Source organism: Salmo salar, chromosome 09, assembly GCF_965601325.2.
Source record: "Salmo salar chromosome 09, fSalSal1, whole genome shotgun sequence".
NCBI lineage: Eukaryota > Metazoa > Chordata > Actinopteri > Salmoniformes > Salmonidae > Salmo > Salmo salar.
The window spans coordinates 124,215,075-124,231,063 of NC_138299.1; the positions used below are offsets into that span (position 1 = coordinate 124,215,075).

The following is a 15,989-nucleotide window of genomic DNA, read 5'->3' on the forward strand; positions in this document are numbered from 1 at the left end:
ATAGCAAATATTGGTCTCCTGAGACCTCTAAAACAGCTCTTTCCAAGTCTGTCATCGTAAACCCTTATTGATTTCACTTCAGTAGGTTCTCAGTCTGTTACCGTGTGAACTATTTCTACAGTAACACTTCCTACGAATACCCGCTTTGTAATGTATTATAAGCATTTATAACAAGCCATGCATTATAACACACGATATATGCACTAATAGCAGTAAAATATATCCGCAAGTTATGCTTTAAAAGTGAAAGTGCGCAGGATACCGTGTTGTGGTTTGATACATATCTTGACTGTTTCTTAATCATTTTGCTTCCTTGCTAAATGGCCACTTTGACCTCACTTGCTGCCATGGAAAACCCAGAAGCTTCACAGTCAGCCTACAACCTTGAGAAAGACCATGACTGCTGTCCCCTGCCAGTTCTGTAGTGAGTCACGTGTATGATCCCATAACGTATCAATCTGTGCTCGCTCTCTTTCCCTCTCCGCATTCCTCCGTTTTTAATAAGACGAAAGAGCGGAGGGTCAGACAACTGATTCCTAGTGGAAAAGGGTAAAACTCTGAGTGACTAACCATGCTCTCCGTAGGAGCAGATTACACGCACATTTGTTTTTAGTTACGCTGGCTGAATCGGAACAGAGGAAAATATTCTCCACTTTCCAACAGACATAAATCCCTCCCTATTCTTCCTCTGATGCTGGGGTTAGATGGCACGAGGTAGACTGCAGACCGGATGTAATTGTTTTCAATGAGAGACCGACGGTAAATGTCGTTGAGGCTGGCGGTGAATTCCGTCAAATATTTCAACTTTTGTTGTCTTCCGTAGTTGTTATCTCCCGGATGTTGATTTGCAGTGTTTACTGAAATCACCATAGCAACGGATACAGTCGTGCTGGCTTGCTTTTGCCATCACCGGCTTTCTTGTGCTGCTATGCCGACTGGTATGATGTTTTTGCATCCCTCGTCTAAAATAAACGCAGCATTAGTTTTACTCTTCTACTGAGATCATTTACCTGAGGAAAATAGGATCAAGAAGTGACCTTTTTTTTTATAAAGAAGCCCCCATCCAATATGAAAAGGCTAATAACATGAAATTGTGTTATGTAATAATATAACAGGATAGCATGGCTAAGGACCACTTACAGTTGATTCCGTTTAGAAACTTAACCACTTACAAGTCACTCACTGTAATGGATGATGTGTTAATTTGTCAAAGCTGTTATACCTCGGACTTTAAAGATGCTGATAATGCAAATTAACCCATTCAGCTGCTTGGTCCATATGCCATTCATAGGGCTTTTATAAACTCAGCAAAAAAAGAAACGTCCCTTTTTCAGGACCCTGTCTTTCAAAGATAATTCATAAAAATCCAAATAACTTCACAGATCTTCATTGTAAAGGGTTTAAACACTGTTTCCCATGCTTGTTCAATGAACCATGAACAATTCATGAACACGCACCTGTGGAACGGTCGTTAAGACACTAACAACTTACAGACGGTAGGCAATTAAGGTCACACTTATGAAAACGTAGGACACTAAAGAGGCCTTTCTACTGACTCTGGAAAAACACCAAAAGAAAGATGACCAGGGTCCCTGCTCATCTGCGTGAACGTGCCTTAGGCATGCTGCAAGAAGGCACGAGGAATGCAGATGTGCCCAGGGCAATAAATTGCAATGTCCGTACTGTGAAACGCTTAATTAAGACAGCGCTACAGGGAGACAGGACAGACAGCTGATCGTCCTTGCAGTGGCAGATCACGTGTAACAACACCTGCACAGGATTGGTACATCCGAACATCACACCCTTTCGGGACAGGTACAGGATGGCAACAACAACTGCCCGAGTTACACCATTTACATTTTAGTCATTTAGCAGACGCTCTTATCCAGAGCGACTTACAGTAGTGAATGCATACATTTCAAACACATTTCAATGTGACCAGACATTTTGAAAAATAAGGCTCACTTACGTTTGGGTGATTCTGTCTGCTTTTTTGGGGGTAATTTATTTAAGTACAGAGGAATGCACAATCCCTCCATCAGTGCTCAGACTGTCCGCAATAGGCTGAGAGAGGCTTGACTGAGGGCTTGTAGGCCTGTTGTAAGGCAGATCCTCACCAGACATCACCGGCAACAATGTCGCCTATGGGCACAAACCCACTGTCGCTGGACCAGACAGGTTTGGCAAAAAGTGCTCTTCACTGATGAGTCGCGGTTTTGTCTCACCAGGGGTGATGGTCGGATTCACGTTTATCATTGAAGGAATGAGCGTTACACCGAGGCCTGTACTCTGGAACGGGATTGAGGTGGAGGGTCCGTCATGGTCTGGGGCGTTGTGTCACAGCATCATCGGACTGAGCTGGAGGTCATTGCAGGCAATCTCAAAGCTGTGTGTTACAGGGAAGACATCCTCCTCCCTCATGTGGTACCCTTCCTGCAGGCTCATCCTGACATGACCCTCCAGCATGACAATGCCACCAGCCATACTGCTCGTTTTGTACGTGATTTCCTGCAAGACAGGAATGTCAGTGTTCTGCCATGGCCAGCGAAGAGCCCGGATCTCAATCCCATTGACCACGTCTGGGACCTGTTGGATCGGAGGTTGAGGGTTTGGGCCTTGCCCCCTAGAAATGTATGGGAACTTGCAGGAAGAGTGGGGTAACATCTCACAGCAAGAACTGGCAAATCTGGTGCAGTCCATGAGGAGGAGATGCACGGCAGTACTTATTGCAGCTGGTGGCCACACCAGATACTGACTGTTACTTTTGATTTTGCCCCCCCCCTTTGTTCAGGGACACATTATTCCATTTCTGTTTGTCACGTGTCTGTGGAACTTGTTCAGTTTGTCTCAGTTGTTGAATTATGAATTCATTGAATTATGTTCATACAAATATTTACACATGTTAAGTTTGCCGAAAATAAACACAGTTGACAGTGAGAGGACGTTTCTTTTTTTGCTGAGTTTATATCACAATTTAGACCTTTAAGCAACCAAAGGACACTGCAAAGGTCAGGCAAAGGGCAAGCATTGTTTTATGGTTATGTAGCAGACCCACTCATTCCCCTTAGCTGCACCCGGTTGTTCACGACTCTATGCAGATGAATGAGTATGGGTAAGGGAGGGGGAGAGAACACAGCAGTAGGACTAGTCGGGCTCCCGGCACCTTTGTTTTCTCCACAGGATTTGGAAAAGGTGACAGCATGCTGTTAGCGGCAAGTACTGTAACGAGTGCAGGGGTGTTGGTGTGTTCAACAAAGACGTGTGGTGGGAAGGGGCAGAGGGTGGGGAGGCAGGAAAACACAGCTGTACAAGCCCCATTTGAGGAACAATGAAGTAATGGAGAGAGAGAGGTGGTGTTGGGAGAACTCTGCGAGAAGGGGAAACCAAAATGGGCTCTTCTCCCTGTCAGAGAGAACTCCTTCCCTGTGTTAAGGAGAAAGTTGGCACTGTTCCATCATTTCTTGAAACGCTTTCCCCGTAGAAATAGAATCAATTTGATGGTGCATCAGAAGTTTTTCTCGTATGTCAGTTACTGATAGTCAATCAATTAGCCCATGTCAGCTAAAATGTGTTAGATTGCTAAATTAGTTTAGCAGCCAGCTATCTGAAGTTATCGTGGTCGGGTGCCCCCCATTGATTTTGTTAGTCAGGCTCCTGGATGTGGGTATGCAGACCCGCAAGCATCTGCGGCCCCTCATGATGAGTTCAGATTTGTGGCCCCCACCCCTCAGTTCCCCATCCCTGGATTAGATGGCCAGATAACACTAACTGGGAGAAAGGGGATTCCTCATCCTCTCCCTGTCAGAGAGAGAACTCCCTCCCTGTGTTAAAAAGAATGTTGGCACTGTTCCATCATTTCTTGAAATGTTTTCCCATAGAAATATAATCAGTAGAATGGTCCACACATGGCATCATTAGGGAAAGGGGGATATCTAGTCAGTTGTACAACTGAATACATTCAACTGAAATGGGTCTTCCGCATTTAACCCAACCCCTCTGAATCAGAGAGGTGCAGGGGGCTGCCTTAATCGACATCCACGTCTTCGGTACCCGGGGAGCAGTGGGTTAACTGCCTTGCTCAGGGTCAGAACGACAGATTTTTACCTTGTCAGCTCGGAGATTCGATCCAGCAACCATTCGGTTACTGGCCCAACGCTCTAACCACTAGGCTACCTGCTACCTCGTAATTATATTGCTATGGCTTTCCCCTGGCTGTTGGAGCGATTTAGATGCCAAGATAACAGGCTTCTTGCTAACGAGCCCAACGAACCCTGGGAGAGAGGCTTCTCTCAGCGCAGCACCGCCCTGAGACGGACCACTTTTTCCTCAGGAACTGCAGGTTCTTTGTTCCTCCGGCTGTGTGAAACGGTAGCCCACCAAGACTCAGGGCCCGTATTCCAAAAGCCTCTGAGTCGGAAGTGCTGATCTAGAATCGGGTCACCCCTCTCCATACCATTCGTTATGATCGGAAAAGGTAGAACGTATTCCAGATCAGCCCTCATACTCTGGGGCTGTGAATACGGGCCTACGACTTGAAGGGGGGGATGGTGGAGGAGAGAAAGGAGATGGAGGGGTGGTGGTGACCACCAACTACCTAAAGACCCTCGGAGGGAAACGGTGTGAATGAAGTGCGAGTTAAAGAGGCTGGTGTGAAAGCTTGAGTCATCACCCTGTGAAGATTACAGATGTAGGATCTTCATTTGAGCCAGTTTGCTACAGCAGGAAAATAAACTTGCAGCAACAGGGAACGTGGATTATAATTAATGGACATTTTTTTTCCAGGGTTGATACATCTTTCACAAGGGAAAATCAAGTCTGAAATTTCAAAGTGGAAATTCCAAACTTCAGAAGTGTTTTTAAACTTCAAATATACTGCATTGTAGGCAAGTTCTCCTGCAACAGGATGATCACATTAGTGATTCTAGCTGGAACAACTCGCCCGCCATTAAGTCATAAAGCAAACAACATGAAATGTTGTAATTAGGTCTTGGCTTGAGGAGACTCCGCACACCGAGGCAATTCATTAGCGTTAAAGTCTGAAGGGCTCTACGCAGTCTAGAGGTCCGTTTGCCTCGCTCTTTATGAAGTTCTACGTATATTTGTGCGGCTGCATTCATGGAAGGCAAACGGACCTCCGTCTGCTCCGTTTTGCATAGACTGTGTAGAGCCCTTAACGACCAGGGTTTGCGTCACAATTGGCACCGTATTCCCTACATAGTGCACTACTTTTAACCAGAGCCCTATGGGACCTAGTCAAAACTAGTGCACTAATATGGGGAGCAGGGTGCCTATTGGGACTACTTCACTGTTATCTCTTCTGCCATCTCTCGTTATAGCTCCCTGTTGCATAAAGGAGAGCGAGGGAGGATGGATGAGGGAGAAGAATGAGGGGGAAGCAGGGTAGGGTACCGTGTGAAGCAGGGAGTTGTTTTTGGAACGTTGGGGGAGTACAGTGGTGGCGATGGATAAGGAATGAAATCGTTTCCTGGCACCACACGTTCCTCTCCAGTTTCCTCTCCTCCTCCGCTACACTTGCAGGCTCTGTCCATTTCATCCCTCTCTCTGTTTTTCTCCTCTGTGATACCGGCCGTCTTGTCAACAGCTGCCTCACCTAGCCCTTAATTAGGAGGAGGAGCACCTCTCTCCATCCCCTGAGCGGAGGCCCTACTGTGTCAATAACGCAACAACAACACATGCAGCTGCTCTGTAGCGTGCGTGTGTGTGTGTGTGGTAACGAACATGGACAATGAACAATAAACAGTTGCGTGTGGACCCGTGTGTGTGCTGGCATAATCATCGGTGGGTTCCCTGCCTCGTTGAGGTGTCCAGAGCGTGGTGACAGATCTGTGTGGTACTGTATAGTGACTATACTGTATAGTGAGCCATGGATCTAGGTAACATTCGCGATCTGGTGCGTAAAACTCAATTCTCCATCGTAGAAAACAGGTTTCTGGGCGAACGCATTGACAAGCTGAAGGATGTAAGTTAAGTGTTTTGAATGTACGTTTATTTTTAGACTGGGGATTTTAGCTTGGGTGGGGCCTTGAAGACTTTGGTCGAAGTGTTAACTTTTTTTCTTTCGGGGTTGGATTTTCCTCCGCTTGTAGTTGCATAGGCTTACAAAATGAGTTGTTTTCTAAGGAGAGCTCTTTGGTGTGGAACGCTGCAAAACTCCCGTTTCTACAATCACTTTCTGTCTGTGCATGTTATTTATGTGGGGTTAGAAGGCTCTTGCGCTAACTATTCTTTGTCATAGTTTTGAATGGAAATGGGTACCTTTTTGTTAAGCGTTAAGTGTCATAGTGTGTGTCTTGAGGTACGTAGCTAGGTTGAGGTACGTAGCTAGGTTGAGGTACGTAGCTAGGTTGAGGTACGTAGCTAGGTTGAGGTACGTAGCTAGGTTGAGGTACGTAGCTAGATTCCGAGGTTGTTCTGAGTGCTTACTTGTCAGGCATAAATGAACACATTGAGAGAAGCTCACGCGCAACGTTGATTTCAACTTAACCAGGGTCTGCTTAGAATGTCTCTTTGCCTTACCAATTTATAGAATTGCTTCCTATTGCTAACCTCCTCCTCCCTCCAGGCTGTGGGGAGTGACGGGGTGCGGATCACCATGGAGAGTGCCCTGACGGCCAGGGACCGGGTGGGTGTACAGGACTTTGTCCTGCTGGAGAACCACACCAGCGAGGCGGCCTTCATGGAGAACCTCCGCAAGCGCTTCAAGGAGAACCTCATCTATGTAAGACGCCTACCCCAATTACTGTCACCTTCTGGGTCGACGCTTGTTTTTTTTGTGTTCTGTTGCATTACATGTTGCTGACCTAATGAATTTGTGCCTGCTGAAAAAGATCTAAATTGGGTTCGTGTAGATGCGTCCCAGCGTTTCCCCCACTGTGTTGTCACCTCCGACACCATGAAGTCTCTCTCGGTCTCTCTCAGACGTACATCGGCTCAGTCCTGGTGTCGGTGAACCCCTACAAGGATCTGGAGATCTACACCAAGAACCACATGGAGCGCTATCGAGGCGTCAACTTCTACGAGGTCTCTCCCCACATGTGAGTAACCTGAACCCGGGTATCCCAACCCACCATCTCTCCTCCTCCTCCCATCCCAGTTGACTGAGTCGTGGACTAACGGTTATGTAACAGAGGGTTTTCAGAGTGTCTGCTCAGCATACGTTACATTGAGCCTGTTTGTTTTGAGTTGTTAGGCGCAGAGGGAATTCCTGGCTGGTTCCTCTGACTCTCTGACCACGGACGAACAACGGACTGTATTATGGCTGAGTCCTCCAAGCGCTCAACGTCCCCGGCTTCGCTGCTCCTCGACTCTGTGTTTTTTCCCGTTCTAGTCAACCGTGCAGCCAAATGTTTTCTGTCTGGGGGGGAGGGGGGGAGGAATGTGTTTTGGAAGGGGGGGGGGGGATGTGTTTTGGAAGGGAGGGAATATGGAGGAGGGACAGAGATGAATTGGCGACGGGGTGAAGGGAGGAGGGCTGGGGGGATGGTGCAAGGTGGTACCAGAGGGGTGTTCCTCCTAGGAGGAGATTTCCCTGCCCCAGGCCTGACCCCCCCCCCCCCCCACCCTCTCCCTCTCCCGGGGCTTTCGGGCGGTGACTGATTGTTGTCTTATCGAGGGGTTGACGTTGGTGCTAACGTTATCTCAAGTCTATGTTTCAAGGGAAGGGGAAAGGGTGCATAACCTAGGGTGCATAACCTAGGGTGCATAACCTAGTCAGGTGCACAATTGAATTGATTCAACTGAAATGTGTCTTCCGCATTTAACCCAACCCCTCTGAATCCACACCCCTGTCATGTGGCAAAACAGGCTGAATAAACATGGGGCCTGGTGAAAATGAGTCATCATAACAGGACTGTCATATCTCACTTACTGTGTAACCACCACACCTACCAAATGGGATCTTATTTAAAAGGGTAGAATCATCTTTATTCACTAAGTACATTTGCATGGACCAGGAATTTGAAATGGTGTGGACAATAAAAACAATATATAGACAAAATAATTTTAAAACGAATCCAAACTTTTTGTATCTGCACAGTTCCTCCTCCTCTCCAGTAGTTCACTGACACACTCGCTCTCTCGCTCTCTTTCTCTCCCTCCTTCCAGCTACGCGGTGTCTGACAATTCCTACCGGTCCATGCGGACGGAGCGTAAGGACCAGTGCATCCTCATCTCAGGGGAGAGCGGTGCCGGCAAGACGGAGGCCTCGAAGAAGATCCTGCAGTACTACGCCGTGACCTGTCCCGCCAGCGACCAGGTGGAGACGGTCAAGGACCGCCTGCTGCAGTCCAACCCTGTCCTAGAGGTGAACGTTATCCGTCACATGAGCCTGGCTTGGTCCAGTCTAAAACAAGATAGTTGTGTGTGTATATATGTGGCCTCTCCTGGAGTGTGAGTGGGGGTCTCTACTCATGTAGTGTACTGTGTTGACCTGTGGTGTATTGGCTGGGCTAGTGGCGTACAGACCGACGGGGAGCAGGTGTGTTAGGATCACAGTAGATCTGAGACAGACAGACAGATGGGGAGAAGGTGTGTTGGGATCACAGTAGATCTGGTACAGACAGACAGATGGGGAGAAGGTGTGTTGGGATCACAGTAGATCTGGTACAGACAGACAGATGGGGAGAAGGTGTGTTGGGATCACAGTAGATCTGGTACAGACAGACAGATGAGGAGAAGGTGTGTTGGGATCACAGTAGATCTGGTACAGACAGACAGACAGACAGACAGACAGACAGACAGACAGACAGGGAGAAGGTGTGTTAGGATCACAGTAGATCTGGTACAGACAGACAGACAGATGAGAAGGTGTGTTAGGATCACAGCAGATCTGGTACAGATAGACAGATGGGGAGAAGGTGTGTTAGGATCACAGCAGATCTGAGACAGACAGACAGATGGGGAGAAGGTGTGTTAGGATCACAGCAGATCTGGTACAGACAGACAGACGGGGAGAAGGTGTGTTAGGATCACAGCAGATCTGGTACAGACAGACAGACAGACGAGGAGAAGGTGTGTTAGGATCACAGTAGATCTGGTACAGACAGACAGACAGATGGGAGAAGGTGTGTTAGGATCACAGTAGATCTGGTACAGACAGACAGACAGATGGGGAGAAGGTGTGTTAGGATCACAGCAGATCTGGTACAGACAGACAGATGGGGAGAAGGTGTGTTAGGATCACAGTAGATCTGGTACAGACAGACAGATGGGGAGAAGGTGTGTTAGGATCACAGTAGATCTGGTACAGACAGACAGACAGATGAGAAGGTGTGTTAGGATCACAGTAGATCTGGTACATATAGACAGATGGGGAGAAGGTGTGTTAGGATCATAGTAGATCTGGTACAGACAGACAGACAGACAGATGGGGAGAAGGTGTGTTAGGATCACAGTAGATCTGGTACAGACAGACAGATGAGGAGAAGGTGTGTTAGGATCATAGTAGATCTGGTACAGACAGACAGACAGATGGGGAGAAGGGGTGTTAGGATCGCAGTAGATCTGGTACAGACAGACAGATGGGGAGAAGGTGTGTTAGGATCATAGTAGATCTGGTACAGACAGACAGATGGGGAGAAGGTGTGTTAGGATCATAGTAGATCTGGTACAGACAGACAGACAGATGGGGAGAAGGTGTGTTAGGATCATAGTAGATCTGGTACAGACAGACAGCAGACAGACAGACAGATGGGGAGAAGGTGTGTTAGGATCACAGTAGATCTGGTACAGACAGACAGACAGATGGGGAGAAGGTGTGTTAGGATCACAGTAGATCTGGTACAGACAGACAGACAGACAGACAGACAGACAGACAGACAGACAGACAGACAGACAGACAGACAGACAGGGAGAAGGTGTGTTAGGATCACAGTAGATCTGGTACAGACAGACAGATGGGGAGAAGGTGTGTTAGGATCACAGTAGATCTGGTACAGACAGACAGACAGATGGGGAGAAGGTGTGTTAGGATCACAGTAGATCTGGTACAGACAGACAGACAGATGGGGAGAAGGTGTGTTAGGATCACAGTAGATCTGAGACAGACAGACAGATGGGGAGAAGGTGTGTTGGGATCACAGTAGATCTGGTACAGACAGACAGACAGACAGATGGGGAGAAGGTGTGTTGGGATCACAGTAGATCTGGTACAGACAGACAGATGGGGAGAAGGTGTGTTAGGATCACAGCAGATCTGGTACAGACAGACAGATGGGGAGAAGGTGTGTTGGGATCATAGTAGATCTGGTACAGACAGACAGACAGACAGATGGGGAGAAGGTGTGTTGGGATCACAGTAGATCTGGTACAGACAGACAGACAGACAGACAGAAGGTGTGTTGGGATCACAGTAGATCTGGTACAGACAGACAGATGGGGAGAAGGTGTGTTAGGATCACAGTAGATCTGAGACAGACAGACAGATGGGGAGAAGGTGTGTTGGGATCACAGTAGATCTGGTACAGACAGACAGATGGGGAGAAGGTGTGTTAGGATCACAGTAGATCTGGTACAGACAGACAGATGGGGAGAAGGTGTGTTGGGATCATAGTAGATCTGGTACAGACAGACAGACAGACAGACAGACAGATGGGGAGAAGGTGTGTTGGGATCATAGTAGATCTGGTACAGACAGACAGACAGACAGACAGAAGGTGTGTTGGGATCACAGTAGATCTGGTACAGACAGACAGATGGGGAGAAGGTGTGTTGGGATCACAGTAGATCTGGTACAGACAGACAGACAGACAGAAGGTGTGTTAGGATCACAGTAGATCTGGTACAGACAGACAGACAGATGAGGAGAAGATGTGTTAGGATCACAGTAGATCTGGTACAGACAGACAGATGGGGAGAAGGTGTGTTAGGATCACAGTAGATCTGGTACAGACAGACAGATGGGGAGAAGGTGTGTTAGGATCACAGTAGATCTGGTACAGACAGACAGACAGATGGGGAGAAGGGGTGTTAGGATCGCAGTAGATCTGGTACAGACAGACAGACAGATGGGGAGAAGGTGTGTTAGGATCACAGTAGATCTGGTACAGACAGACAGATGGGGAGAAGTTGTGTTAGGATCACAGTAGATCTGGTACAGACAGACAGATGGGGAGAAGGTGTGTTAGGATCACAGTAGATCTGGTACAGACAGACAGATGGGGAGAAGTTGTGTTAGGATCACAGTAGATCTGGTACAGACAGACAGATGGGGAGAAGGTGTGTTAGGATCACAGTAGATCTGGTACAGACAGACAGATGGGGAGAAGGTGTGTTGGGATCATAGTAGATCTGGTACAGACAGACAGATGGGGAGAAGGTGTGTTGGGATCATAGTAGATCTGGTACAGACAGACAGATGAGGAGAAGGTGTGTTAGGATCACAGTAGATCTGGTACAGACAGACAGATGGGGAGAAGGTGTGTTGGGATCATAGTAGATCTGGTACAGACAGACAGATGGGGAGAAGGTGTGTTGGGATCATAGTAGATCTGGTACAGACAGACAGATGAGGAGAAGGTGTGTTAGGATCACAGTAGATCTGGTACAGACAGACAGATGGGGAGAAGGTGTGTTGGGATCATAGTAGATCTGGTACAGACAGACAGATGGGGAGAAGGTGTGTTAGGATCACAGCAGAACAGAGCGATCCAGACTGACTGCCTGCCCTGTAATCTAGCCCCGTGTCTCAGCCACAGCACAACACACCTGACTGTCTGACCTCACTTTAACACATCTGTCTACCTCCTCCCATCTCCCCCTCTCCTTCCTCTCTCCTGTCTCCCACTCTTTTCTCTCTTCTTTCTTTGTGGACCTCCCCTCTTTTATCCTCTGCCTCCCTCCTCTTCCTCCCTCCTCTGTCTCCCTCTCTTTGTCCATATGTGTGTGATCCCAGGCTTTTGGAAACGCCAAAACGTTGCGCAACGACAACTCCAGCCGCTTCGGCAAATACATGGACATCCAGTTTGACTTCAAGGTGAGTGGTCACAGACACAGGCGCACACACAATGACAGAGTATGTTCCGGCAAGGGGGGATACCAGTACATAACCACTGCCAGTCCTTCCATATTAACTTGTACAATATGTTTATTTTTCCACTCCTACGTTACTGTACTGTCCACGGGGCGCGTTCGTTTCCTGGGGGCGTGTACACCTGCATGTGGCCCTGTGTCTGTCTCAGTATCCCTGCATCACCACCCTCTCCTCCTCCCCCTTTCCCCGGTTCCCTCTCTCCTGGCGGCAGGGTGCTCCGGTAGGGGGCCACATCCTCAACTACCTGCTGGAGAAGTCACGGGTGGTGCACCAGAACCACGGCGAGAGGAACTTCCACATCTTCTACCAGCTGATTGAGGGGGGTGAGGAGGATCTGCTGCGGCGCCTGGGCCTAGAGAGGAACCCCCAGCAGTACCAGTACCTCGTCAAGGTGGGGGACACCAGAGCTTCGCTCTATGGTTGGGTCTGGAATGGGACACTGTTCACTTTTGGACCAGAGTCTGTCCAGCTGTTTGGGGCTCAGGTCAAAAGTCATGCAATTGTTTGGGATTTGAGATTTATCCCCAAGTCTCTCCTTTAGGGCAGGAAGAGGTGTGTCTGTGGCTGCAGTTATCCCCTCCACCTCTCTCTCCCCTCCACCTCTCTCTCTCTCCCCTCCACCTCTCTCTCTCTCCCCTCCACCTCTCTCTCTCTCTCTCTCTCTCTCTCTCACCTCTCTCTCTCTCTCTCTCACCTCTCTCTCTCACTCACCTCTCTCTCTCACTCACCTCTCTCTCTCTCACCTCTCTCTCTCTCCCCTCCACCTCTCTATCCCCTCCACCTCTCTCTCCTCTGTGTGCTGTCTCTAGCCCAGTGGGAGCCTGCTTAATGGACCCAGTGTGTTATTAGTGCTGCTGTAGAGATGTTCTCAGGTGAAGGAGTTGTCTATCCCTCCTCACTCCCCCACTGAGACCTACAAGACTTCTGCAAAAACACACACGCGTCCGCACCTATTTAGTCAGCCAATGAACGTGTGTATGAGTGTTCAGTATGCGATGTGGTCTGTGTTTGCTGAATCTACAATTAGTACGCATTCGTGTACAGCCTGTAGAGAGAAACCATGTAAAACATGAAACTGCCTATCTCTCAAAAAACATCTGGAAATCTCTTCACCTTCACACCTTTCTTTTGTACTTGTCTTACTAACACGAGCATCTGTCTTCTGTTACTGATTTAGCTGTTGGCTGCTTTGTTGAGGGAAGTTTTTTTTACTTGTGATGTAGCAATATGGTGTTTTGGGTCTCTCAGGGGAACTGTCCCAAGGTGAGCTCCATCAATGACCGCAGCGACTGGAAGGTGGTGAGGAAGGCTCTGTCTGTCATCGGCTTCAACGAGGATGAGGTGGAGGTAAGAACCTGTTATTGCCACACACAGACGTGACGTCAGCCACTGAGGTAGTGTGTTGTCGGTTACCTCGAACACTACTACTGAGTACTACTACTGAGTACTAATTCCGTTTGACTGTCTGACCAATCACGTCTGTGCTTTGGGTTCCACCCTCTGTTTTGTTACTGTAGTTGTGCAGTGGCATACTGTATACCCTTTGTGCTGCGGTCTTGTCCATATAGTCTGGTTGTGTGACTGTCTATATTGACCAATAAAGTAATCTTATCTTACAGAGGGTAAAGAGAGGGTGTGTGTGTGATGAGAGAGCTGATTTGTGCTTTGTGCGGGTGTCTCTTACATTTACATGACTGTAGTCTGGGCTGGTGGCCAGAGCTCCGTGTATCTCTGTTCAGAAAGGGGAGAGAGCAGGTGGTTATCTGTCGTATACAGTACACACACACACACACGCGAGGCCAACTTCACTAGATGTTGTGTATGCCTGCATGTGGCTGGAGGATGGTTTGCCCCCTTTTAGTGAAATTATATTTGATAAAGCCTAATCTAATCCTTTCAGCCATCAAGATAGCGTTGTCTTTTAGCACATCACAATAAAACGTGTGTAATCATGTCTAGTCTTCACATGGCTTCTCTCTCTCTTTCTCTCTTTCTCCTCTCGTCTCTCCCTAGGAGCTGTTAAACATTATTGCCAGTGTTCTTCACTTGGGCAACATTCAGTATGGAGGAGAGGACAGCGGCAATGCCTACATCACTACAGACACACAGATCAAATACCTGGCTAGGGTATGACCCCCCCCCCCCTACTACGGTGTACCCACGGAAACACTACTCATACTACACTCATACTACACTCAGTCAATCATGTACCGTCTCACTACTCAATCATAACACGTTACTTCCTAGCTCCGTACTTTCACTACTCATTGTCTCAGTAGGATGGATAACATTGACGCTGGTGTTGAATGTATTTGGATGTGTGTTGATGTTGTTGACGTTTTGCAGTTGCTAGGTGTGGATGGCTTGGTCCTGAAAGAAGCGCTAACACACAAAACGATCATCGCCAAAGGGGAAGAGGTAGGCTGGAACCTTCTCTACCTTGGTGCTCTTTATAATGCGCTCTGTGAGAAACGTTCTGTATTCAACATACAACGCTCCTCGGTACCTCGGCCAGTGACGAATTGTAGAAGGACTGTTTCCATTGTTCTCTGTGTGTGTCCGTGTCTGATCTGTGCGTGCGTCCTCCAGCTGAAGAGCCCTCTGAACCTGGAGCAGGCGGCGTCGGCGCGAGACGCGCTGTCTAAGGCCGTTTACGGCCGCACCTTCACCTGGCTCGTCAACAAGATCAACGTCTCCCTGGCTTACAAGGTAACACACACACACACGTGTACTAACGCCCCGTTCACCGCTGACCCCCCCTTCGGCATGATATCCCTATATCTACCCTAGTCTTCTGCCTCTCCTGCCAGCCTGCACTTTTGACCTATTAGCTGGCCATTTCATAGACCGTGCGGTAGGACTCCCCCTTGTGGATGTGTGGTACTACTACATGTCAGAGCAGTAACACTAATTCAACGGCAGTGTGTTTCTGAACAGGCTATTGTCTGATGGGGATTAGGTCAGTGCATATTTGAGCTGTGAGGTACTCCAACCGTAATGGCTCTAGTCCATGTCTGTTGTGAGTTTGTCATTCGGCAGTGCTTATCATGCTGTATTTAGGTGTGCATGTTAACAAATGACGAGCTACTCGTTTATTCCGAGTCTGTTGGCTTACGCCGTTTACGCGAAGTTTACCTTCATGAAAGCTGTCATTTCTTCTTCTAGGATGAGACCCATAAGAACGCTTCAGTCATTGGCCTCCTGGATATCTATGGTTTTGAAGTCTTCCAGCACAACAGGTACCAGAGGAATATAGAACTCATTTTCCCATAATCCTTTGTATTTTCCACAGCGTTTACCATTGACTGTCATTTTACGATTCACCTGTGTTTGTGTCGCAGTTTTGAGCAGTTCTGCATTAACTACTGCAATGAGAAGCTGCAGCAGCTCTTCATCGAGCTCACCCTCAAGTCTGAGCAGGATGAGTACGAAGCAGAGGGCATCACGGTGAGACTGCTCTCTCGTTCTCCCTCCCCTATCAGCCCTCCGCTTCTATCCGTCTGCTCTCTCGTTCTCCCTCCCCTATCAGCCCTCCGCTTCTATCCGTCTGCTCTCTCGTTCTCCCTCCCCTATCAGCCCTCCGCTTCTATCCGTCTGCTCTCTCGTTCTCCCTCCCCTATCAGCCCTCCTCTTCTATCCGTCTGCTCTCTCGTTCTCCCTCCCCTATCAGCCCTCCTCTTCTATCCGTCTGCTCTCTCGTTCTCCCTCCCCTATCAGCCCTCCGCTTCTATCCGTCTGCTCTCTCGTTCTCCATCCCCTATCAGCCCTCCGCTTCTATCCGTCTGCTCTCTCGTTCTCCCTCCCCTATCAGCCCTCCGCTTCTATCCGTCTGCTCTCTCGTTCTCCCTCCCCTATCAGCCCTCCGCTTCTATCCGTCTGCTCTCTCGTTCTCCCTCCCCTATCAGCCCTCCGCTTCTATCCGTCTGCTCTCTCGTTCTCC

General features: G+C 48.4%; 1 protein-coding gene across 5 annotated transcripts in view; it reads left to right on the forward strand.

Annotated features, from left to right (window-relative positions):
• Nucleotides 1–15,989, forward strand: part of LOC106612655 (unconventional myosin-Ic) — a 60,006-nt gene that overhangs the window by 27,208 nt on the left and 16,809 nt on the right. For all 5 annotated transcript variants that reach the window (XM_045724414.2, XM_014214041.3, XM_014214045.3 and 2 more), the window contains exons 2-12: nucleotides 6,584–6,739; nucleotides 6,940–7,055; nucleotides 8,125–8,323; nucleotides 11,912–11,992; nucleotides 12,261–12,440; nucleotides 13,298–13,396; nucleotides 14,063–14,176; nucleotides 14,396–14,467; nucleotides 14,639–14,758; nucleotides 15,215–15,288; nucleotides 15,391–15,496. In XM_045724414.2, coding sequence (XP_045580370.2) covers nucleotides 6,584–6,739; nucleotides 6,940–7,055; nucleotides 8,125–8,323; nucleotides 11,912–11,992; nucleotides 12,261–12,440; nucleotides 13,298–13,396; nucleotides 14,063–14,176; nucleotides 14,396–14,467; nucleotides 14,639–14,758; nucleotides 15,215–15,288; nucleotides 15,391–15,496 — 1,317 coding nt within the window. The remainder of the gene's footprint in view (nucleotides 1–6,583; nucleotides 6,740–6,939; nucleotides 7,056–8,124; nucleotides 8,324–11,911; nucleotides 11,993–12,260; nucleotides 12,441–13,297; nucleotides 13,397–14,062; nucleotides 14,177–14,395; nucleotides 14,468–14,638; nucleotides 14,759–15,214; nucleotides 15,289–15,390; nucleotides 15,497–15,989) is intronic.